A 26,448-nucleotide genomic window follows, 5' to 3' on the forward strand; every position below is an offset into this window, starting at 1 on the left:
TATACCAGCTCTTAGCACAATGCCTGGCACATAGTAGGTGCTTAATAAATGCTTGTTGACCTGGTTTTAACAACCAATGAAGGTCATTATCTTGTCTACAACTGCCTGGGATTCCTGAGAAGGGGAGCAATCTGCACCCAGGGCCATCATTCAGGCAGCACTGTAACGGGGGTGGCAGGGGGGACTCCAGGAAGCCACCTACATGCCCTGCAAGAGGGGAAGCTAGAATCAGCCGTGGTACATTAGTGCAACAGAACATGAGACTGCATTTGAGAATGATAGGCAGGAGAAAGAGAAGGAAACAGGGAAGGACCTTTATTAAATAATGCAAACCAGAACACACTAATTATGGTGAAGTGAGAGGAAAAAGGCAAGTGACTGAACGGATAAAGCAGCATCTTGTTGGGGACTCGGGAACAAGCGAAAAGCTGTTAGGACATATACGGGCTGAATTTCATCCATGTGATGGGAAAGGCTGCAAACAGCTTGTAACTGAAAGCACCTAGATTTAAGAGTATGTATAATGTACGTGTGTGTGTTTGTGTGTGTGTGCATGTCTGATACACATGTATGTAAAAGTTCTACACACACACTCACGCACACACTCACACATCCCTCCAGCACCACCAGCTGGACGCTCAGTTCGCAGCCATGACCCGTGAGAGTCACTCCCAAGTGATTGTGTCCAGGAAGGGACAAGCCTGCATGGGAGTGGCTGGCCACACACGTTCAGCTGCTCAGAGGGGCCAAGGCCACCTGCGGCACAAGGAGCAGGCCGTCCTCCAGTGTCACACAAACAGGGCCCTCCACAGGAAGCCTCTGCTCATCCCTTTTGGGGCGGCGCTCTTCTATCAAGCTGACACCAGTCTTTCCATCAGCTGCCCACCTCACCCACCTCACCACTGTCTGGTGGACCTCACACTTACAACATCTGCCCCAAAGTCCCCGACTGCCCCCTGTAATGATGGGGTTATTCTCATGGTGGGGTGCCATGTAGCCGATTCATGCTCTTAGGCAGGGCATCTCATCTGTAAAGGAAAGCAAAAGGTTCCTCGGGTTTTCCGAAAAGGGAAGAGAATGGATACCGTCCACCAGAGTGCTATTAATCTGACTTTGTTTCCTGGGAACATGCTTGAGGCCCCTCTACAAAGCACCAACGTGGCTTCATCCACAATGCACCCGGGCGGACTTGCCTCTCCCCTTTTCTGGAAGGTTACAGGTGGGCAAGGTCAAAGTATACTCTGTGGGCCTAGGCATGGCCAAAGCAACGGAAAAAAAAAAGATGGCAGGACAGGCTGGAGGACAGGGTGACTCGGCGCACCTGGCTCATGGTCAAAGAGTAACATCCAGAGAACAGGCCCGTTGGTAGGTCAAGGTCAGCTGGCAGAGGTCTCCAATGGAGCCTTACCAATGGCAGCTTTTCTCTCTGCTGGTCAAGATTTTTGCCAGAGATTCAGGTAAAGGCAGAGAAGACAAGCTGGTCTATTTTGTGGATGATAAGTTCCTATTTATCTGTGTAGAGCTTGCTTTGATTACGTTTGTTTGCATGTTGTCTCCACTATTAGACTGTAAGGTCCTCGAAGACGCTTTTGCCTCAGTGCAGACCCTGACACGTAATAGGCACTTACAGTCAGGGAGCTGGGCCCAACCCGGGGCCTCCACTGCTTCCTAGAGACACACTGCACCTTCCTAGGACTCAGCTTCTCCCTCAGTAAAATGAGAAAGTTGGGTATTTCTTGGGGTGCCAGGCCTATGACCCAGAGTCCTCCCAGTCAGGGTCATCATGTGCCTGTCTCCCCAGAGCATCCTCTTCCCAAGAACAAATGTGTTCTCTCAAGGACAAGAAGATGAAAAAATACACAACGCCCCCCCCCCTGCCCCCTCCCCCACACAGAGCAGCACCTGTCCTGACTGCCCCTCCCAGCCACACAGGTCTGAGCACCCATCCCAGGAACCCCACGGATGGTTCCCATCCTGGACGGCGCAGGGCAGGGGGCACAATACAGGGCTGTTTCTCACTCACCTGTACTAGGCATGTGGTTCACTCTTGGTGGGTTCAGCAGTTCGACCGGCTGGTCTCGGCCAGAAAGTCCATCTGGAGAAAAGGGAGAAAAAAAAAATATGGCGCCATTAAGTCACTCAAGGCCCAAACACTTCTCACTGCTAACAGGTGATGAGAGGTTCAATCAAACCGCACAGAAGTAAGCATTTGCCCAATTCCAAGTGAGGCAGAGGTGGCCGGTTACCTTTGCGACTGGCCAGGAGGGATGGACTGGCTTGTGGGGCCCAAACAGACCCATGATGGGTTACCCTGGGGCAGGGACCGCCAAGTGCTGAGAGTCCCTCCATCACCCACCTGGGGCCCTGAAAGGTAAAGGAAGCTGGCCATGGCCACACAGCCAGTAATGTCAGAGGTGGCCAACTCTCTGACCACTGAGTGGTGTGGCCTGGTTAGAAATGTCAGGCTGCCCTGCCACGACCAGCACAAAAGAGAGAATGATGGACCTGGAGATGAGGACCCGGGTTTGACTCTAGGCTCTGCCACTTAGGATTGATGCCAACCTGTCTGGCCCTGGGTTTCCTTGTCTGTGAAATGAAGGGACTGACCTAGGCTAGATGGCCTATGGTCCCTTCTGGCTCTAAATCTCTTGTCTAGTGAGCCACAACCCTCCTGCAGAGAGGGTCTGTGACCTTCGCCCTTGCCCCATTTCACAACATGTCCAATGACAACACTGCGGAGCTGCTTAGAAAACCAGACAAATAAGGAAATGGGGGTGTGTCCATGTGGTCAATGTGGGGAAGGAAACTGACCCACCGAGCAGCTCAGGGGGATTCCAGAGTACCACCAACCTTAGCTGGGACTAGCCTCGAGCCTTCCAAGAAATACAGACCCACTCCCAGCCTCACAAAGACATACAGACGTATCACCCACACCCACCAAGGTTATAGCCATAGCAAATCTCTGGAGGTAGCCCCTGGAGGTCCTCAAGCACATGTGGGCTGACCAACCACTTTGGGGGGTCTATACGGTAGATCCACTTTGGATTAGAGCATACTCCCCACTCAGGAATCTGAGATTATGGCTAAGCAGCTGACTTCCGCCCAGAAAAGGCCTCTGACCACACCACAGGCCATCTGCAGTTGGAACTGGCCATGCTCTTCTGTCTTATCTCTAAGCTCCCCGGGGTACTGACCATCCTGGTCAGTAAGTCTCATGTTCTGGGCTTACCCTGGCTGCTGCCAGATAAGCTGACCCACTCTCAGAGGTGCCACAGCCAAGCAGCCTTGGGAAAGGCGTGGTCTGACCTCAGAAGAAAAGGCCTGACTGTCCCTTCCACCCCTTGGGTATCTCCCTTCTATCCAGGGACTCGAGCTCTGCAAAGTCCCTGACGTTTGTGGTACGTTTCCAAGTTTTCCAAATACTTCTCAGGCATCATCTCACTTGAGCCCTCCAGCATTTTCACTGCTCCCCAATAGCTGGAACACAGTCTCTTTGCCAGTGGACACCTGTTCATACCTTCAGGAACTGCTTTTCAGAAAGAAATGTTCTGACCACAGTGGACAGGGCAGGCCTGACACCCCTGCAGGACTTTGGTGGCACCTTTCTGGTGACCTGGGCTGAAGTGGAGGAGAAGCCAAGACAATGTCCCAGCAGCCCATGGAAAACTGAGCAATGGAACACAATGCCGGCTGCCCTGTGGCACCCTGGTGAATGTGTGAGAGAGTCTACCCACCTGGGGAAATTCAATGCTGTGGGAACATCTGCCCAGGCCTGCTCAAGGGTGGAGCAGATAGAGCTGGGCCTGGAGTCCCAAGGAGCAGAGTTCAAATTCTTCCTCCATCCTATACTGACTGTGTGACTCTTAGCGCCACATCAGCTCTCTGAGACTCATTTGAAGGGCATTACTACTGGCAGCTGCCATGAGCAAAGAGGTTTGCCAATTCTAGCCTTGTGAAATGTGAGCAGTCATGACATGTCCTCAGACAGCTTTTCTGCTCCCCCATTCTCTGCCCTACAATCCTTGGAGCCAACACAATGCACAGCTCACGGGAGGTGCCTGATGAATGCATGTGGGTTGGATGGCATGATCCCCACTGGCTCTGGGCAGTAGGAAGAGCTTGCAGGCCAACAGCTGTCCATCTTTGCCTTCTCTTAGGATTCAGCACCAGGCCCTTTTTGGTGTGGTGATCCAGAAAGCAGCATCTTGCCAGCACTGAAATGGGACGTCCCCCTACCATTCTTTCTCTCCCCCCGCCCCTCACTCCTCCACTCTGTCTAGGTCTGCTTTCTTTTCCTCCCTGTGTCCGAGCACAGGAATTCAGGGGCTTTCCTGGGAGGACTGACCACAGCACTCGAGCTCCGGGGCATCTCTGCTCATCTGTAACAAACACGAGAACCAGGCCTGTTTGCGGCCACCTCAGCTGGGGGCAGACGGGCCAGGCGGAAACCTTGGGTTCCCTACCAGGGGCCCTGAGTCATTCATTCATTGGGGAAAGCTGTAACAATGCCTTGGTGAGGAGAGAAACTCAGGACTTCTGGCCGGGCTCAGGCCAGAGACCATTGCAGTTAACCCTAGCTGTGCTGAGGGGTTGTTCTCTGCACTCCTGCAGCCCACCCCTAGAGGGCCGGCATGCTCCGGGTCACTGGCCGCCTGCCTCCTCTCAGAGTTTGCCCCTTCAAAATTCCATTTAGTGGAATTCACCCCTGACACTGGACATCTGTTAGGGGCCAAGGACAGAGAGACAGCGTCAAAGTGCCCCTGTCCTCAGGAGGCCTGAATTTTACTGAGGAGCGTAAGAATATATGCCTAAGTAAGGAAACGCAAAGTACCACGATTTAGGCCCATTCTCACGACTTCCCATGCAGAAGGAGCCTCTCCAACATTTCAGGCCAGCCATTAAAAACAAGAGAAAGCATAGGAATAAATGGACCTTTCCTCAATAGAGTAAGGGGTATCTATCTAAAGGAGGCTGCGAGGTAGCTCAGCAAATAGCGCTGGACCTAGAGTGAGGAAGACCTGAGGTCAAATCCAGCCTCAGACACTTTCTAGCTGTGTCACTTAACCCTGGTTGGTCTCAAATCACCGGAGAAAGAAATGACAAACCACTCCCGTATCTTTGCCAAGAAAACCCTAGGGGCTGCAGTGGCATGCAATGGTCTGCAGGGTCATGAAGAGCTGGACACAACTGAAAATCATGGATCCAAAGCCCAGAGCCAACGACATGTGTGACAGAGAAAGGGCCTTTCCAATCAGACTAGGGATAAAGAAATGGATGTGTGCCATCACCACCGCTATTCATTAATATGGAGCTAGAAGAACTCAGCACTACCAAGACAAGGAAGATACATGGAGGGATTAAACAGAGGCAAATGGGCACCGAGACTCACCTCCTGCGGACGATCTGATGACCCCTATGAGGAACTGGAAGAAAAGAAACCTCAACTTCAACAAAGAAAGCCACACAAGTCCTGGGCCTCTCAGGAGCTTCCCAGCAGCGGAACACGAAAACCCAGACAGATAAATCCCACAGACCTAGACGACATTGGGGGGGGGGGGGGGCTGGGCCGGTCAGCAGTAAACAAGCGTGCATTAATTAAGCACCCACTGCCTGTCAGACACTGGAACCAAAGCAGATACAGAAATGACCTGAGCATAAGTACAAGTGATGTTACATATAACATAACAGGGAAAGGGGATGAGGAAGGAGGAGAGAGAGAGAGGAGTGCGCACACGCATGCACAAATGAACACGTATGAAAACAAAATGTGTAAGAAGTAAATACAAAGCTGTGCGCACCCTTTGATCCAGCAATCCCACCACTAGATCTGTATCCCAAAGAGTTCAAAGAAAAAGGAGGAGGACACAAATATTTCTAGCCATTCTTTTTGTGGCGGCTGAGAACTGGAAATCAAGGGGAAGCCCATCCATTGGAGAATGGCTGAACAAGCTGTGGTACATGGTGGTGAGGGAGTACTGGTGTGTGATAAGAAATGATGAGCAGAAAAGCCTAGAAAGATTTACATGAACTGATGCTGAGTGAAGGGAGCAGAATCAGGAGAACATTTTACACAGAAAGAGCAACATTGTAACAGTGACCATCTATAAATGACTTAACTCTTTTCAACAACAGGAGAATCCAAGACAATTCCAAAGGACTCAAGGTGAGAAATGCTATCTGTTTCCAGAGAAAGAACTGATGATGTCTTTATTTCTTTATTAAGTTTATTTCTTTTCTTCCAACTTACACCTTTTTTCCTTTATGTTCTATATTTTAATAGTATTATATTTTTTCCAATTACATGCAAAGATAATATTTCCATATTTTCTGAAAGAGTTTGAGTTTTGAATTTTTCTCCTTCTCTCTCCCCCTTCCCCCAACAGAAAGCAATCTGATATCGGTTATACATGTGCAACCATGTAAAACATACTTCCTCATTAGTCATGTTATGAAAGAAACAAAACAAAAAGAAAAAAAAACCACAAAAAATAGCATACCTCAATATGCACTCATATTGAACTGAGAGTATACTATTTTTTTTTACCATTTTTATTTTTATTGTTTTATTTTGTTTGTGTTTTCTTTTGCAACATGGCTAATATGAAAATATGTATAATCGATATCAAATCACTTACCTTCTCAAGGAGGGGGGAGATTTTGGAATGTTAATAAGAATATTCACGTGAATGTTCACATTAAGTATAATTATTTTTACAAAGTAAATACAAAGTAACTGAGGTTGGGGGACCAGCAGATGGCAGAAATCAGGAGGGGACTCACATGGGGGGAGTGTCTGAGTCGCACTTTAAGGGGGCAGCCTGGGAAAAGGCACAAAGACCAAAGGCCAAAGCATGAAGACACCATTGTGATTTCATTATGTGATATTCAATATCCCTTACCGAGAAGGCCTCTGATGATCAGAAGGCTCTACCATCTTTTAGGCCCTTGGACAGCCTGTCTTGGGGGGATCAGGCCAAGGCATCTTGGGGATGGGCTAAGACCTGGTCCCCATCTGATAAACGTCAGGAGTGATGCGTATTAAGCACATGTCACAACAAAACTGAGAAGGAGAAAGAACAGAAGAAACAACATGATTCAAGACGGAAGAAGGGGAATAAAGGGGAAATCATGACGCTGCCAAGGAATCTCCTCCTCTCCTTTCTCTTTTGGGCTCAGAGTGACAAGCTCGGCCCAGGGAAACAAGGATGGGCAAAAGAGCTATTGTCAAAACAAATCAAAGATGACAAGACTCAGAGACAATATAGTTCAATCGCCTCATTTTACAAATAAGGAAACCGAGTCCCAGAGAAGTGGCCTCCGCCAGGTCACACTCCCCGAGGCCTTCCGGGCCAACCCTAGCTGTAAAGACGAGTGAGACGAGGACATGCTGGGAGGTGATAAGTGAGTGACAGGGCCAGCCTTCACCCCGAGCTGCCTCCTTCCACCACGCCATTCCCCCTCTTGTCCCCAGAGAAGGGAATGCCACCCAATCACGGCTGGCTGGGATGCTCCAGGCCGACACCCAACCTCCAACCAAAAAAGGCACTCGGGCCCCAAATGATCTCTCAGATCCACCCCGGGTGGCTGCACCAGCCTGTCCCCCAGGCCGGCCCCATCTGCTTCAAACAGCTGGCAGCTCCGAGCTCGCTCCAACATGGAAATCAGTTTTTCTGAGGAAGATAAAGTTATTGAGCCAGGCTCTGCCCTGTCCAAGGCCTTGAAGAAAGCCATACCTCCAATCTGGACTGACTGCGTGCTGCCTATGAAAGGCCTCAGCCGGGCTGCATCCACACCACCACAAGCCCAAAGCTGCTTTGCTCTGACTCACCATAACTCACCCTGAAGGCCCCTGGCCAGCAGAATCTGCGCTAGGATCACAGAAAACCATGCTCATGGGGTAGTCCCATAAGGGTCTATCTCCCAGCTTCCTGCCCAGCCAGCTTCCCTACACATGGCTCCATCCTGTCCTGCCTCTGTAACTGAGGCTAGACAGATGTCTGAGCCCCTCTGGCCGGGTGGCTGTCGGAGTGGCAGAGTGGAATCCAGCCTGTGGTCAGCCGGACCCGAAGCAAGCTCAGGACATGAAAGCCACTTGTCTGGCTTCAGAATGGTGGCAAAGGGCTGGCTTGGCACCAACCCTCCCCCTCCCTCTACCATCCATGAAGAAGCAGGACAAGAGCGGACTGGTCCCTTTTTGGCCACACCTCAAATTCCGCAGTTTCACCTGTTTGGTTACTGCAAATTCCCTTTCTAGGTATTTTGATAAAGCTTCCCATGGAAGTGGTTGAAAATGGGGAAATGTGCCCACCAAGGATGACCGTGAGCTTATAGCATCCACTCTGGATGTCACCAGGCGCACCCCTCTGATAAAGATGTCGGTGGCACTCCAAGCCGTCAAGCCAAGAACACCCTAGGAGATTCATGGGGGAAAAGGAGGCAGGCATCACGCTAGCCCCAGGTGCCCCCACCCTCTCCTGCCAACACCCTCACCCTGAGTGACTGTGGACAGGAGGACACCGGCAGGCTTCACCATCGCAGGCTCAATCTGAGAAATGAACTCCTGTGTCCCTTGGGTCAGCCAACGCTGCCAAGGGAAGCTGAGTGGCCCCCATGACCCCAAGCAGGCTACTCCTCTTCAGGACTCTGTTTCCTCATCTGTACCAGGAGGGAACTGGCACAGTCCTTCCTCCCACTCCCCTCATGCTCGGAGGGTGTCACAGGATGCATTTTCTTCAGTCAACAAAGCAGCCTCCTGAATGTGCAGAAGGCCTGAAAGGAAGCCAGCCTGCTCAGTTTTCTCTCAGTGGGGCCAGGCTTGTCTGGGTGCTGTTTTCCAGGTGTCAGATGGTGGCCGTAGCAGCAGCAGCAGTGCATGGATCCCGCTGGGCCCCGCTCCAAAAGCCACTGGCTCTTCAGTAAATGAATCATTCATATTTAAAATATTAGACCACACCACCCATCTATTAATGACTAGGAGGAGAGGACCTGCTGAGAAGGGCCACTCCTAGAGGTGGCCCTGGGAGAGGCAGCGACAGAGGAGGGCCAGGATCTGCCACTCACCCAGAAGCCACTAGCCTCTGGTCCCACATTTCCCATCAAATATCACCTGTGCTTCCAGGGCTGGGCGGGAGCTGCCAGAGACAGGTCTCACTGCTAATGGATGGAGAGGTGAAGCAGGCCATCCTCCTTGGGTCCCCACCTCACTTTCAATTGATTGTCATTCAAATCAGTTCCACCCCCAACTCGCCAGGTCTACGAGTAAGGGCAGGCCGTCATCCAAGAAATCCAAAAAACATGAGGGAGAGGGGGTGGGAGATGGTGGATAAAGGGCTTCAGACACTTCCAAGCCACCACCTCCTGAGCATCACTTTCCTCATCTCTAAAATAGGGGGCTGGACTTGGTGAACCCGACAGGCTGCCACCAACTCTGAATCTGGGATTCCACCATACTTCTTATGGGAGGAGACCATGACCCCCAAGAAAGCCCTTCAAGCAGAGCCAAGAAAGAGAGGAACCTTTCCTGAGACCCCAACAGCAAGGGTGCCCCACTCTCCTCAACATGACCTCATATTTGTTTTCAATCTACTTACACACACATGTGGGTGGGTGTTACCTCCCCTAGAAGACTGGATGTTTCACTTCTGTCTTCTTATCTGCAATCGCTAACTCAGTATCTGACACACAGTAGGTTCGGATTGGTGGAATGAGAGAACCGCCCCCTTCCCCCCTACCCCCACAGTGAGGAAGAACCTGTATGCTGCAGGAAACTCTCTGGGACCATGTATGTTAGCACATCAGTGAAGGCACTGCACCAACAGAAAAGATAAAAATGTCACTGGGCTGAAGCAATAAAAGAAAACAAAGAATATGAAAAATTATTGAGAATTCCTTTCTTTTTGTTCATTTTTTTTGTCCTTTGAAAAAGACATACTTGACAGGACAGCAACCTGGATTCTAAAGGGCCTCAAGGCCATGAGAGATTGTGCACTGGCCAGTGTTATGGGAGAAATAGATGAGGGCACAGTTGTGGGGTTTTTTCTGTTGCTTTCTTCATTAAATCTAGCCAATAAAAAACAGTAACAAATCAAGCCCCAAGTTTAGCAGAGTCCTCACTTCCTGCCCAGGCCACCCCACCTGGCCAGTTACTCACTCTACCAAAAGTGCTCTTCCCAAGATTCTCCATCATCTATGTTTCTCGGCTTCTCAAAATCCCCAGCGCGAGGGCTCCCTCCCAGATCTCCACCTTCTGCCCTGACCTCTGCGGTCATCGGGTGCCACATCCTCCTCTGCCTGCTGGCTGGATGCGAGCCACCAACATCTTAAGCTCCCCCATATGCTGTGGTGTTTACCACAGCTCCCCCCAAGCTTGCCCATCCATCTGTTCAAGGTGCCGACATCCTTCCAAGTCACACGGATTTGCAACCTCAAAGCAGAGTCACATTGGAGTCTTGCCTCAGTCTTCTATCTCCATCTCAAGCAACTGGCAGGTCTCCCTGGCTGCCTCTCCAAGATCCCCCATACCTGCTTCCCTTCCCCAGTGGTCTGGAGGAGGACCTCGGGCCCTCCTGCCTGAGCCATCTCAGGATGTTCTTCCCCTCTCCAACAGAAGTTCCAAAAGCACACATCTTAACTCGGCACTCTCCTGCTCGAGAATCCTCAAGGGCCCCTGTTGCTTCTCAGATAAAGTGGCATGTAAAGCCATCAGGGTCTGACTTTCTCCTTTTTGCCATATTATATCTCTTCTTCATGAGCTCCGTGTTCTAGCTGGTGCTCGGCCACATTCCATCTGCACATCACAGAGGCAGGTGGTAAGCCTTGGAAGGGCTCAATTATGAAAGAAGATCAGACTGGTTCTGTCTGGTTCCAAAGGGCAGAACTCTGAGGCACAGGCTTTGGACAACCAAGTTCGGACAAGAGCTTCCTAACAATGGGGGCCATCTATATGTACAGTGAGTAGCCTTTTGGAAGTAGTGGGTGTTTTCCTAACTGGAAAGCAAAGGTTGGCAATGACCTCTTGACAGCTGCTCAGGCCTGGGGGCACTGACTGCCCTCTGAGGATCCTTTTAACTCCCAAGATGGAGAGTTTGGAAACAAGAGCTTCTGGCCAAGGCAGTCCAGACATCTGGGCCCTCTTGTCCCAAGATGGCACCATGGCCCATGGGACTGGAAAGGGCCCGGCAGTGGGCTATAAGTAGGAAAAATGAACCATCTGTGACACAGCATTAACACCTGTCGACAGGCAGGTCCACAAACATTTCTGAGCCCTGTTTCCTATTCTATTCCTCAGATACTTTACACGAGAATGAGTTAAAATGAAATTACTAACGAGAAGGGTAATTACCATAAATGTATTATTTATCTGCCTCCTTGCTGGAAGTTTACAAGATTGGGGGTACAGAGGGTGGGAGGGGTCTAAAACATTTACGAGGGAGAAAGCAATTATGAAGGGCACTGATGTAGAATTTCCCTCGAACCTATGACAAACACACTCCACGCACGCTTCCTCTCTAATTCGTCTGCACTCAAGAAGCTATTTTTGGAAGTCTCCCCGGACTGTACAGTAGCATCCCGTGTACCGTAATGGCATTTTAATTAGCCCAGGGAGCTGGAAGATGAGCCCACATCCCAAAGTAAAGAAGCCAACAAAAATGAAAGCACCCTTCATGGGATTCCCACAATGGGATTTACGAGCCTGGATCCAGGAACACCAATTACACGTTCTCTTGCAGGGGGCTGCAGAATGCTTATCTGGGTTTTAAGGGAGCCTGTCTCAGGACTGGGACACTCAGCTGAAAACCACCACCAGCTGAAGTCAACTCTGCCAGCCCAGTCAGGTTCAGGAGGAAAGAGGAGGGCCACAGCTAATAAGATGGGAAATTGATAAAAAAAAAGTCTCTTTTGTCAATAGACTCCAGTTCAGCTAACCCCGCTTGGCAAACATTGACTGAACGCACACTGGGGTTCCCACTGAGGGAAACCCCATAGGATAGCACCGTGGACCTTGTCAACAGTATAACATGGCAAGAAGGCATGTGAGGGGAGTCTTGTAGAGAGATCCACCTTGTTGTGTCTGGAGCAGAGACCAGAGCATGGGGTGCATGTCACAGAGTGGCAGACTGAGGCCTGAGGTCGGGAAAAATGCCTGCCTAACAATGAAAGTGATGCAAAAGTGCAGAGGGGCTCCTGATCACTACGGTTCCTGAAGGTCTTGGGGATGTCCTTGTTCAAGTGCGGGATAGACCAACTCCTGAATGCTACAATGGGCTTGTCTCTCCCCAGCCATTCTCTTCTCTCTGTACTGGGCTCAAGACTATCACTTCTTTCCTACCTCCTCACCCCAGTGCCCTACATTGAAAGTAAGCACCTGGAGAAGAGCAACGTTCTGCTTTACTCCCCAATGTCTATATGTTGAGTAGTTAGGACAGTACCTGGCACACAGTAAGCACTTAATAAATGCTTGATCTATCTATCTATCCATCCTCCATCAAAATGCCAGCTCTGGGAGCTCAGGGGCCATCTGTCTCTTCTATTTCTCTGTACCCCCAGATTGAGCACAGTGTGCTGCTAATGAATGCTTGCTGCTGACTTGAGACAGCCTTGGTTCCCCAATATTGTGAGCACCCTTGATGGCGACATCCGACTAGTACTGAATTTTTAAGTTCTACGAACCTTGAGAAGTGGATGGAACTCCACGTAATTTTAGTGCCCAAAGAAACATGAGCAGATGCTATTGACCGAGCTCATGGTCCAATTAGCTACTGATGACGCCAGCAAGAGGCAGGTGTGGGAGACAATAATACGCTCCATCGATCTTTCAGCACCAACTGCTTCCACTCAGGCCACAAAAGGGGTGGCCCGGCCAGGTCTTGAATGGTCCAAATCCTTCCTTCTCCCAGTGCTAGGAGGACATTTCCAACCAAAACAACTAAAACTCAAAACACAAGTCAATGAGCAGGGCAAACTCTGTAAGAGCCTTGGCCCAGCTCCACTAGAAATAACCACCTTCTAAACACCTAGAATTCCTCCGGAGAGTCCACAGAAGAAAGGAGCCTTTCATGTCCAGAGAGGGCCTGCACAATTCAAGAGATTGTACCCTTCAGGGCATGGGAGGAAAGATAGCTCTCTACCATAGACCATAAAGATGGCACCTGATGAACAGAAGACCACCCATGCCCAATTCCCAGAATTGCTCCAAAGGCCTTCCCTCTGCCTCAACCCGGCCACACTCTATCTCACCCCCTTCACACGCACACACACATGCATGCACACATGACCATCCCTCTTAGGAACAGAAAGAAAATCTGTCCTCTGTTACCAGAAAAATCATTTTCTTTCCTAGAATTAGGGAAAGGTCTAAAGACCCACGATCACTGTCCCTAGCAGGCAGCTGCTTGCTGGAAATCCTGCAATGAAGAAGAACTTGGGCCTTGCTCAGAGGAGGTCCTTGATGAATCAACGTTCGATTGAATTGATCAAATTTAGTCACTTTTGTCTATTAATAAGACACTGACCTTTTCAATCTACATGGCTGAAGCTTTCTCTTTCAGTCTTGCCTAGGCATCTATACGACACAAAGAGTTTAGGAAATCATTAGCCCCCAAATCTTGAGCATGGCAGAGGCCATCCCTTCCCTTCCCCCTCCCAGATATCCTTCCACAACATAAGGGAAGGGGAGTGAAAAGCACTTACTCTAGGGGACAAAGAGCTGGCTTTGGAATGAGGAAGGCTGGGATGTGAATAAATAAGGGCTTCCTATGGAGTAAGCCTGGTGCCAGGTGGGCATAAGGCCCACTTTTGACACCAACTCGTCATGACCCTGGGCAAGTTCTACCCCTCACAGGGCCAGAGGCCACTCTCTCAGAGAAGCCCACTTAGCCATACTGCCTACTGACCTCCAATGAACAAAGGTCCACCCTTGAGCAGGGTCTGGGAGAAAGCGAAGCAGTGCCCAAGCTGAGAACAGACCTCCTGGATCCTAAAACCTTGGGGCTTCCAAAGGCACATGGGAAGCTACTTTCAGAACTAAATTTGGGACACCCTAGTTTGTGGGATCCAGACCAATCAGGTCCTTTAAGAAAGCAGCACCCCAAGGATAGAAGTGGCTCAGAGTTAAGGTCGGGACTGGCTCACTCTGCATTTAGGGGGCCTGCCCTGGAGAAGGAGCCTAGCAGACACTTGTGGAAATGACCATGGCTGCCGAATCAGTTCATGCCCAGAGAGCAGGCCAGAAGAGTGGGCACTTGAAGGTTGGCAAGGCTCTCACGTTGTCCTCACATCCACCCTGCGGACAAGGAGCTTTGATCACTGTCACCCCCATCTTACAGCCAAGGAAACTGAGGCACAGAGAAGCTGTCAGCACACGTTCAACACTCTATCACCGTCCCACTCAGCTTTATTTAACATATGTCCCCAAATAGGGTCCTCTTCAAAGAGCCCCCAAACTGGCCAGAGACCAGTTACATCCTCAGACAAGGCAACTCCCAGCCACGGGTGAAAGCTCAGCTCCTTCCCTGTCACACTAACCTCAGCCCGTCAGTTCTCTCATCTGTAAAATAGGGGAGAACCGTAGCCTCCCCTGCCCCCAGGCAGCCGGTGAGGGTGGAAGGAGAGATCCCAGTAAAGCACTTCTTAGCTCCGGGCTGGCACACACTAGAGGAATGCTAGCGGCTGCTGTGGTTACTATTCCATAGAAATGCAGGATAGCGCTCAGAATGGGGAGGGCCACCACGCTCCTGTCACCTGGACTGGCACTCCCCCCACCTTCTGGAGCTGTCCCCTTGCCAGCAGCAGCAGCACTCAGGACACTCTGGGGCAGCTCTCTTCCCTACGAGGGCCTTCTTGACACCCACCCCCTCCTCCTTTTCAGCGACCACCCAGGATTCTCAGTTCTGTGCTCTGGGGCAAGCAGAATGACCCTTGTCCAGCCAACACACCCAGACATCTAGTGAGCTCCCACGGCCCCCCTCTGTGCCCAGCAGCGCCACGGAGTCTGCAAATGAGCGGCCCTGGGTTTAGGGAGCCTCAGTTCAAACCCAAACTTGCACAGGTCCTCCCTGGGCAGCCTCAGCCGCAGGCCGAGCTCTCTGGACATAGCTGGAGGCAGGCCCTGACCTGGCCAGTTCTGGGCCTCTAGATCTAGGTTCCCAGGCTAGTGCAGTCCTTCCTTTGGACAGCACCAAACATCTCACAACCTCAAGAGTCAGGGTTTTCCCAATAAATATCTGAATATTCTGGAAAATTGATTAGAGGCTCCAACCCTTTGTGTACATTTCAGGGACACCCAATTTTCCCAGATGCTCTTCTGAACAGAACCTCTCCCCTAGATAAGAAAACACCTCAAGGGGCAGGGACAGGGCCACAGTCTCTAAGGCTTGAGAACAACTGAGTCAACAAAAGAACCCCCCCACCCCACCTCTCCTCTTATGAAAGCAGTAGTGAGTCTCCCACTAGTTGGCAAAGCTGTTCCTAAAGGGATTTAATCAGCTTGGAGGAAGGGCCGTAATTGGGTGAGTCACTGTCAAGCAGCAGTGTGTCTCTGCTAATAGTGTGGGAGGGGAAAATCACCTCTGAGGGGGAAAAGATGTGTGTATATATATGTGTGTGTGTATATATATATATATATATGTATATATATATATATATATATACATAATGAGCACTTATATACATATATTTGTGTGTATATATGTATATATATATATATAAAATATGCGTATATATGTACATACATACACACATATATGGATGAACACAAGATGACTCCAATTCAGTCCTAAGAAACAAGATGCAACAGAAATTAAACAGGCACGTTTTAGAAAAGCACACAGAATAAAGCTTGACACGTCCTTCTAACTAACCCTAAAAGAAGTCACAGCTTCCTTAGCTCCCATCAGGAGCCAAGGTCATCAGTTAGCCTCCACTGTGAGATTGTGGCTGCTGGGGATTCAGAAAAGACCTGGGCTTTCTCCCTGCTCCCAGCTCTTGCCCTGACTCAACTTACAAATTTGAGAAAACCCCAAAGGCCCCCTTCCTTTGGATACTTCCCCCATGGAGTCTTCAGGCACAGGCTGGCTGAACATTGGCTGGAGGGGTCCTGGGTCAGCTGTGGGTAACTAGATAACCTGAGGCCTCTCCCGGCTCTCAGAATCTGTGAGTGCCCTCTACTGTGCTCCCAGGCTGGGTGGATGTTACTAAAGGGGAAGCAGAGATAGGATCTCCTGCTCTGGGCCTTCCTCCCTCAGACATCCCAAAGTCCTGGGATCAGCTTTCCAGTGGAGTGACACTTGATCATAAATACCATTTTCTATTTTTCTCTCTCTAACGATTAACTCTAACTAAAACCTCCTGCTCAAAAGCAAACCAAGTTGCTGGCAGGCTGTGAGGCTGAAAGCCTGGCCGGGATGGCTGGGAGATGGCCCCAGGCTCCAGAGAGCCCTGACCCCAGGCTGTCCTGGGGTAAGCCGCCATAACTCCCAGAAACCATCTGCTTGGGAGGACATGAGGCCCTTGAAGCATTTTAGAGAGTCACAGCCAGAGGGCAGTTCATGTATCACAGGGCTGGAGGCCCTCCTTCCTTTTCTCACCTTCCTTTTCTATCCCTACTGGGCAAGGTCAAGTACAGAGCCTGCTGGCCCCTGCTGAAGGCCTGGCTTCAGTCCGAGTGGCCACTGACGGGACTGGCCAGCCTACGATGATGACAAGATCATGGCTTGCAGCTGGAAGAGACTTGGGGGCCATCAAGGCCCCCCCTGCACCCATTTTACAGAGAAGGAGACTGAGGCAGAATCTGAACCCAATCCTCTGACTCCCAGGATCTCCATGGCTCCTGCCAGGCTCTTAAGGGTCTAAGATTGCCGGTATAGATGCAGGGAGAGTAAAATGTCTACATGGTGTCACTAACACCTAAGGAAGTGGCTTCTGGAAATCTGAGTCAGCAGACCCCCAGCTACAAAGCATCAGGGTAACGAGAGTGGGCAAGAAAGGCAGGGAGGAGGCCAGAAGGGAAGCCGCTTTCTGAAAAGAAACCACCAGCTGCAAGGCAGTCTCACAGGCCCTGGTCAGGGTGCAGACCCATCACAAAGAGGAGGAAACTGAGGCTTAGAAGTGGTCAGCACCAGGGCTGCTTAAGCCCCCCACCCCTTCTTCATCAGCCTTTTCCCAGCCCCCATGCTTCCCTCCCACCCCCTCAGCCCGGCCACTCTGTGGGCTACATTTCAGAGCTGGCCAATGGTCCATCTGGGGGCACCACCCGGCACAAACTGCATCAGCGAGCTTGAGTTCTGGGGTCTCCTGACAATTATCAATCCGTGCTTAGGCACCTCAGAATATGTTCCAACTTCTTCCACACTAAACGTGATATTTTTCCTTTCATTAAGCTATTTTAAAACAAACAAAACAATTATTCCATACCTCAGATATGAATGAGCATGTTAGCTAAACAAATAAAGAGCCTGAAGCATCGAAGGCAGCACCAGGATCCTGTCTCACACACTGACCCTCCTGGATCCACTCTTCTTCCTAGGTTTCCTCCCTACCCCGAAACCCAGGCTGGCAGTCTTTTTGTTAGCAGCCCCCCTGCCCACCTGCCTTCCAGAGGAGGAGGGGGAGCGGCGTCCATCCCAGCTGGCCAAAGGCCCAGGCGGGGCCTGAGTGCGCGGCTCTGACCTCCCCCTGCTTGGGGGACATTCCTCAAGTACATTTCTCATGAAATGGGAAAAAGGGACATTCCATTCACTGGTCTTGACATTTGCAGGGGACCCTGGCATCCACACGGGATAATCTGCCATTCTAGAGTTCACAAGCTATGGACGTCGGTACTCACCATGTACAGAGCTGCCATTCACCCACCATGAATTAGCTGTTTTGTGTGAGGGAGAATAAAAAAGGCCAAAATAACCTAATTAAAATTGCATGTAAAATGCTCATTGGAATCTGGCTTGGTCAATGATAAATGCTAAAATAACCCCACACCCTTCAAACTGGGGCAAAATCAGCCACCTTGGAGGCCTCTCTGACACAGTGCAATCTGCACAGATCTCATGCCCATGGTGGCCATGGCCTCTTCTCTGGAGGCGCCTCCCCACACTCCCACCTGTGCTCACTCGAGGGCCAGCCAGGCCCAACTCCTCCCCCTTGTTCACAGATGAAGATCCTGACCGCCAAAGTCACTCCCTGGGGTCTTGAGCTGTGACCTCACAAGTTGAGGGCGCCCAGTCACACCTAGGACATCTCTGGGCATGGAGCTGGTGCATGGCGGGAGGGTGAACACCCGCTTGGATAGAGAAGGGAAAGGGAAGGAGGAATAAGCATTTAGAGAGCACCTATCATATGCCTGCCCACGTCCAGGCCTTGGGACCAGTTGCTGCCCACATTGGGACCCCCTTCCCAACTCTGGTGTCCCGTGACACCTCCAACTGCCCAGCAGCACCTTACATCTAACTATATGCAGTCTCCTGATGTACCGGCTATCTCCCAGAGAGAACAGAAGTTTCTGGAGACCGGGGGCTGTGGCCCCACACAGGGCCTGGCACACAGCAGGCATTTAAGAAACACCAGCTGACTGTCCGGGCTATGCTGTTTGGGGGTTCTCTTGGCTTGCTTTTTGTATCCATCCCCAGTAGCCAAGCAGAGCAGCTGGCACATGGCTGGTGCTTGTTAAGTGCTAGTGAGATGAGTTTGGTGACCAGAACTGACCCTGCATTCAAAGGCAGGCCCAAGAGCAGGGGAACTAGGAGCAGCTGGCTCTAGGATCAGCTTAAATCCTCATCAGGGCCATTGATCTCAAGTGTTCCTCATTAACCACTCTCCCAGGCATCCAAGAGCTTGCTCAGGCCGGGCCACACCCAATTTTGGGCGGGGCTCTCCTACATTCTCCCAAAATATTGATAAACCAACTCAAGCCCTGGCCACCCCAACACCCCCACAAAGCTCCACCAACTCTCCACACAGAGGGAAGGGATGCGGAGCATCCCCATAGCCCCCTGGGGCGTGGTCCTTCCCTCACCATCTGTTTTTGTTCCTCCCAGGGCTGGCCTGGATGTGATTATGGGCCTGGGATCTGCGTAGATGGAGCCACCAACGTCATTCCCTGGGGTCATGGGCTGTGACCTCACAAGCTGAGGGTGCCCAGCCACACCTAGGACATCTCTGGGCATGGAGCCGGAGCATGGGGGGAGGGCGAAGGGAAAGGGAAGGAGGAGTAAGCATTTAGAGAGCACCTACTATATGCCCCCCACTGAGCTAGGCACTTTTGACAAATATGATCTGACAACAGCCTTGGGAGGAGGGGGCAGCTCTTTATGCTCCTTTCCTGGTTCAGGAAATCCAGGCAGGAAAAGATAAAGGTCTAGCCCCGGGTCATGTAGCCAGGGAGGGTGGAAGGCTGGATTGGAACTCCAGGCTAGTGCTGGTATCCAGTCTAGTATCCTCCCCACCCCCAGGAAACTTCTGGGTGCTCCTGGTTCTGGTCTTTCTTGGGACTTGTGAGTGTCTGAGAGTCTGAGCTGATGCCACCCAGCAGCCCGGCAGCTCTCAGAGGGCAGGATTAGGGACACACAGTAAATGCTTAATCATTGCTTGGGGAGCTGAGTCTAGACTTCCTCAAAGAGTCCCAGGCAGGACGGTGGCCTGGCATCAACTCAGTGGCACTACAAACATCCTCATGCCTGGTCTCAAGAAGAATGAGGGGCCTCTGCCTCAGCTTCCCCACCCCAGCCCCTGCCCCAGGTCTAGGCCCAGCTCCCAGGCCCAGGTCCCCCTGCCCCAAGTCTAGCACCCAGCTATTGCCTCAGGTCCCACCCCCTCCCAGCCCCTGCCCCAGGCACCCAGGAAAGGAGCCCAATGCTGCTAGTGGGATTCCCACCCCCCCAGCCCCTGTCCCAGGTCCAACCCCAACCCCTGAACAGTGGCAGCAATGCCTCTAGGTGTGGAACGTCCCTCCCCTGGCACAGGGGGTGGCTGGTCAATATGTGAGCCTGTTACCTGACGTGGCCAATCAGGTACCCAAGACTTGAACCCAGGACTTTATAGCGTATAGGATACCTCCTCACCTAAATCACTAAATCTTAGAAACATCAGGGACAGAGGAGACAGAAAAGACCCCAGCCAGTGCAGGTGGTGCCTGGGAACAGCCAGTGACCATGGCTCGTGTCAGAGAGCCACCTTCGCTGCTCCTTCTGGCTCCTTGGGACAGGCCTCGGGGTGCCTGGCACACAGAAAGGGCCTAGACCATGGGACAGATTTCAATCTCATCTGTAAAGGGCAGGCCTGGACTAGACAAGGTTTAAGGTCTCCTTGCTGCTTATTCCCTCCCCCCAAAAAGAAGAAAATGGGGGGATCCCACCAGCAGTACTGGGCTCCCCTACTTGGGTGCCTGGGAAGATGGGAAAGGCGATGGTGGCACCTGTGGGAGCAGGGGGATCCCCGCCTTCCTCCCTGCCCCCTTAACTTCCAGCCTTGAGCCAGCGAGAAGCCCAGAAGCTGCCCACCTGAAGGGCAGGAAGCCCTTCCTCTCCAACACGGTGAGAAGCAGCCCCAGGGTGGTTTTATGGCTTACAGACACCAATTCCCCTCCCCAAACAACCTCCCTGTACATTCCTGTTCTCCCAGAATCAGAAGAGGAGAGGAGCTGCTGTTCCCACCCAACCCCTCACCTGCCTGACTGGGAAACAGCCTGGAGAGGCAGTGATGTAAGATCCTGGCCCCTGAGCCAGAGGGATGTCAGAGGCCACCTCCTGTCACAGGTGAGGACATGGGTGAGGCTTTGCCAGAGGTTGCATGGGCAGGAAGGGATTCACCCTGAACCTTTCCTCTAATGTAAGGTATGGCCTCCCCACTTGTCACACTGTTCATCTTAAATGGGGGGGGGGGCGATGCAGATCTGGACACAAAAGCCCAGACAAGTGTCCAAGCTTTGAAGATGACTGTCCTGGCCGTGTCTGATGGTCTGCTCATCACACCGGTGCCTAGTGCTGAGGACAGCTCTTGGGCAGCCACACTGTCCCTATCCCTTACTGCAAAGCCTAAATCCAAGCTGGCGACATTGCCCCAACCACGTACATGTGATGCCCTTCACTCCCGCCGTGGAGGACGTCTGTGTCCTCAAGTCTGTCATCTGAGCGACGGGCCACCCTCCTCAGGTTCACGTCAGTCACCCTGATCCATGGGGTCGAAAGGCCACCAGCATTCAGCCGTCTGTAATGGACAGAAGCAGCTGCTTGGGCCCAGGCAGCACAGGGCAGTACAAATGGTCTAGGAGGCCCCCTGTGCGGTCCTTGGTCCCCTCTTCTGTCCAGCGTAGGGAGCTGGCCCCACCCCAAGATCCCCCAGATCAGCTTGTGGAACTCCACATGGAGGGCCCAAGGCCCCGAATCCCCTTGGCCTTTGCACACCGGGTGACCCTGGTCAGAGCCCTGCGGCCTTCAGATTCAAACTATGCCTTGGCAACTTTCTTGGCCTCTGTTTGTTCACCTATAAAATAATGGGGGCTGTACCCAGCCCCCTCCAGGGTCCCTTCCAACTGTGAATCGATGCTTCTCTGTCATGCAGAGCCCAAGAGTATGGAGCTTAAGCATGGCCCAAAGGGCACGAGTCCTGGGGCATGTGCATATATACGCATTACCCATGCTATCCTGAGGACCTGCTGACCCACACAACCTTGGGGCCTTGTAGGCCCTCGGCAGCTCTTCCTTGCTCTATAAGTCAGGATAATTACTGGGCAGCGCAGCGCGAGGGATCCTGGTTACGGCCCTGGAGGCCCCGGCCAGAACAGCCCCCTCTGAACACACCGCAGGGCTGGCGAAGAGGCCGGCAGGCTTGGGGTTATTGGGGGGGGAACTTCTCCTTCTATTAAGCATGATCCAAAGCCCACAGGCTGAAACCTCCCTCTCAGTCTGGTTTTCATTTGTAAAATGAGAGGTTTAGATCCAAGGAATGCTATGGCCTTTGGACACTCGGATCATACCCTGCAGAGACACCCCAATGGACACCCGCAGTGGCCACCACTGCCCGCCAGCCAGCCAGGAGGGCAAGAGTGGGAATGGTGTAAACTGTGGGGTGCACAGCCATGTGAGAAGGTGGCTCAGAATCAAGCCGTGTCTGTCCCACTCAGAGCTGGGTGAACAATCCAGTAGTCCCACTTCTAAGGGGCCCCCAAGTGTCTGGAGTCCAGACCTACTGGCTTCTATGATTACTGACTCTCCGCTGCAGGCTGGAGATGGCAGCCCCTGGTTCCAGATCATTCCAGCTCCTGCAGGGAGGCCAACAGGCAGGTAGTGACACATCTGCTCTATGTGCTTGATCTTAATACTTGTGCTCTCGGACTTGTTCTGTCTCCTCTTCTCTCTCTCTCTTCCCCCCCGGCCCAGCAGGGGACAGGATTCTGGAGGAGGTAGAGTGCACCCAGTCCTTTCATTGTAGAGATGGGGCTCAGAAGGTACAGAGTGGCCCAAGATCACATAGGTAGCAAGGGGCAGAGCAGGACCTCAGACCCAGCTCCTATCTCACCCGCCTTTAATTTCAGCTATCCCTTCCTCCCCCCAGCACCATCGTCCATGGGAATGCACTGACCACTCCAATGAAGTCAGCAAAGAGGAGCTGGCTGCTTGGATGGATGCGAGAAGAACCATGGACACCCTGGTGTCAGAGGAGGTCCAGAGGCAAAGGTCATCGTGACAGTGGCCCAGGAATCACTGACATAAGGCAGCCTGGACTTGGGAGTTGCTGGGATGGAGTCCAGCAGGAGTCAGGCCCTTGCTGGCTGAAGTGACCCTGGGTTGTTCATTAACCTCTCAGCATCCTTCTCTACCAAATGGGGGTAAGATGTCTGCAAAGTGCTTTTTAAATACTGGCTATTGTAAGGGCTTGGGAGTCAGCTGGGTTCAGATCCTGCCTTGGACACACCCTGAACCAGCCACTTCCCAGGCCTAGGCCTCGATGGCCACTAAGGTCCCTGCCATCTCTGGATCTAGGCTCCTATGAATCACCAAGATGCCCTCCTCTGGGGCCACCCTGCCTGGCCAGACGCCATCCTTGACCACCACAGCTCACTCCTTTTCTGCCCACAGCCTAGGAGGGCCATGTGATAATAAGCGTCCAGAGCCCGGCTTTCTGGAGATCACAAAAGGCTGACCCAGGGCTCTTCAGGTGAGCTGCGGCCAAGGCTGTGGAGGCGGCCAGAGCCTAAAGGAGCTCTTGGCCCAAGAGAGGCTGGCACCCCAGTCCAAGGCCTCAGCCTTTTCATCTGACAAGGGGCTCTATTAGCTGGCCCAAGCCAGGCCACAGGAGGCCACACTCAGGGACCCACCCATGCCCATCTCAGCCAAGGGATGGTGGAGGCTCCACCCAGGCTTCCTCGAAGCTCAGAAGACTCCTTGCTCATCTTTCTTTTCAATTCCCCTTTATCCCCCATGAAAACCTCTCTCTATGCCAAATCCCTCCTGGGGTCTGCCCTTGGCCTGGCCCCCCACCCCAGATGTCTGAGTTGTCTCAGGCACCCCAGGCTTTCTCCGGCAGATGGCAATCTTGTCACCCCATCTGGAGCCACATCAGGTGGCCCCCCAAGCCTCCCTGAGGGTTCTCCAGGGGGTTCTCTGAGCACTCACATCACAGTCCCCTGCGGCCCCAGAGGCCACGAGGACAGGCAGTCCTGCTCAGGGGTTAGGGAAGAGCTGGCTTCAGATCGTGCCATGGGCACTTCCTCCTCACTACCTGGGAGGCTTTCTGCAAGATGGTGGTGACAAGAGCCCCACCCTCACAAGGACAGTTACCACAGCCTGACAGAAACATGAGTGACAGCAGAGTGAGGAGGAGGAAGGCAGTCCGAAGGCCACAGGTAAGAGCCGCCAATGTCCCACTGTAAGAGCGGCCCTTGGGAGAGGAGCCCGCCACCAGGCCCAAGACCACCAGGGAGGAGGAGCCAACTCAGCAACTTTCAAGGAAATCCCATAGGAAGCCCAAGGACCCACCCAGCCATCTCCACCCCCCACCCCCCATGGTCCAGCCACCCCCCCCCCCTCAAGGTCTTCAGACCCAGGGAGCAAAGCCCAAATGAGGCCCTCAGCAGGAGTTACTGTGAACATTACAGGGACTGTGGGCAGCCTCACCCCTCCCTCCAGCTGGAGCTCACGAAACATGATCCCCGCCCAATATACACACATGCATACCCACATACATGCACCCATGTACATGTGTACACACACGTGTGAGCTAGTAGGCACACACCACACTCCCATGCAGGCACTGCATACACAGTACACACAAGTGCGTATACGCTGGCACACAGGGGCACACACTGGAGACTGAGCCGTTACCGCCAAAGCCAGAGCCCGTCTCCAGAGGCCCCTCCTCCCTGCCGGGCAGGGCTCGGGTCCATAAGGAATTGTGTTTGTGCACACCTTTCCCACATCACGAGACCGCATGATGAAAGAGACGCCTGGCTGTTACAGATCACCCCCACATGGGCCCCCCCCAGGGTGGCCACAAAGGGAAGGAGGGAAGGGGGCAGCTGCTGACCAGGGGCCCAGCCATGGGCAGGGGGTGCAGACGGTAGCAGGGCCTTTGGGGCCACATGGGCAGACAGCAATGACTGCCAAAGGAAGGTGCAGGGCAGGGCATCCCCCAGCGCACAGGCCGCCTCCGTCCAGGGAGCACCACACGGTAAACATGCATTGGGTACCCATCGTGTGCCGGGACCCGTGCTAACCAGGGACACAGAGAAAGACAGTGAGGAAAGTGTTGGGTTTGTGGTCAGTATGACTTGGACAAGTCACGGTACCGCCCCTGTGCCTCAGTTTACCCACTGCAAAGTGAGGACAATGGACATGGGACAGCTGAGGTCTAATACCAGGGAAGAAGCAGGAACCTGGAGGGGAGGGAGAGGCACCTTGGGGAGTGAGGGCCAGCTCCAGCAGGACAAAACCTTAGGTATCATTCTACAAACAAGGAGGCTGAGTGGCCAGTCCAGGGTCACCCAGCTGGTGAGGGAGGTCTGGAGGGTCCAGCACCTCCGAGTACAAAGGACACCTGCCCAGACTCACCCAAAGGAAGGCCCAAGCTGGCCTGGGAGAGACTGCTGCTCTTCTAGGAGGCCCTTCACGACCTGGCGGAAAGCTGAGCTACATCTTCTAAAACCTCCCATGGTAAACATCCACAGTCTTCTCAGCACCTGCTCTCTTTGCTTTCTTATACACTGAAAGGTTTCCAGTGGACAATAAAAAAGAAAAGCAAATGAAACCACAAACCAAAGCAAAAGGGTCCATCTGCGAAGGCCTGAGGGGCTGTGATCTGTGCCCCTGGAGGAGGTGCCCACGCAGATGAAGTCCTAGAGGAGAGGGTCTGACTCTGCTTTCCCAGGCTACAGGATCCCTGCTTATCTCCAGGCTCCAAGGCAGAACATGACTCAGCTGAAATGTCCGGGCCCGATGGGCAGCAGCCCCCAGGGCCACACACACAATTGTGCACAGGTGTCCCAGATTCACACGTGAACATACAGCACTTCACGCTGGGCTGTCACAGGGGGAGCCCCCAAAATGCCAGGGATCACAAACAATTCTGGCTTAATACCAGAAGTCACAGTAACAGGCTGCAGAAAAGCCAGGGGGTAGTTTGGAAGAGACCTATTTTCCTGAAGGATCTGAAAATCACTGGGCAGAGGAGGGAAGCTGGGCCAGGGGCAAGGCCCATAGGGGAGAAGACAGACCTTTGCCAAGGGCTCCTTTGCCACTGGTCCAGCTCAGATGGAGGCCAGGCTGTTATCTCCACAAGGCTGACCTCAGCCACGGGCAGGCCCAGAACACTAAGTACTGGATCAGATTGTCTCCAGGGGTGTTACCCACCCTGCCCCCAGGCTAAGTGGTCCACAGATTAGTCTGATCCCCACCCACTACCCAAAGGTCACTGAAGCCAAATAATGATGTCTTACAGGTGAACAACTTCCTCTGCTATCTGTCCCAATGGTTCAGTCAATGTTCCTTGAACACACTCTGTTACTTCTTTCCTACCTCCATGCTTTTGCTCATGCTGTTCCTTATGCCTGGAGTGCTGTCTCCCTCACTCCTCATCTCTACCTATCAGCTCCCCACTCCCTGAAAAATAAAACTCCAAATCTCTGGCCTGACACCAACCCCTCCACTGTGTAGGTACAGGCTCCTTTTCCAATCTAATCTTCTGTGGCCTCTTTACTCCTCCTCCTTCTAGCTAAGCTGTTTTGCAAGGATGCCTGTGATTCCCTCCTTGAGGTGCCTAGTCAGATTGCCCAGAGAAGGTTGTCCTGTTGAGCCGACCAGACTGTCGCTCCTGGGGAGCTCAGGGCACTCCAGGCTACAGCCTATCCAGCTTCCAGCAGACTAGGCACTCTCCAGTGTTGACTGTCAGCCCCACGCTGCTATAGACCTAGGCTGCCTCCCCAAGCAGGCCCTGCCAGACCTCCCAGAAGCAAGCTGTCCTCTGAAT

At 52.5% G+C, this 26,448-nt stretch overlaps 1 protein-coding gene across 2 annotated transcripts in view; it reads right to left on the bottom strand.

Annotated features, from left to right (window-relative positions):
- The window catches only part of LOC118856962 (histone deacetylase 4-like), a gene marked incomplete at its 3' end in the record, with an annotated part of 168,904 nt that overhangs the window by 67,337 nt on the left and 75,119 nt on the right, over positions 1-26,448 (bottom strand). For both annotated transcript variants that reach the window (XM_036767542.1, XM_036767543.1), the window contains 1 exon segment: positions 2,024-2,095. In XM_036767542.1, coding sequence (XP_036623437.1) covers positions 2,024-2,095 — 72 coding nt within the window.

The sequence above is a fragment of the Trichosurus vulpecula genome, chromosome 7, assembly GCF_011100635.1.
Source record: "Trichosurus vulpecula isolate mTriVul1 chromosome 7, mTriVul1.pri, whole genome shotgun sequence".
NCBI classification, from domain to species: domain Eukaryota; kingdom Metazoa; phylum Chordata; class Mammalia; order Diprotodontia; family Phalangeridae; genus Trichosurus; species Trichosurus vulpecula.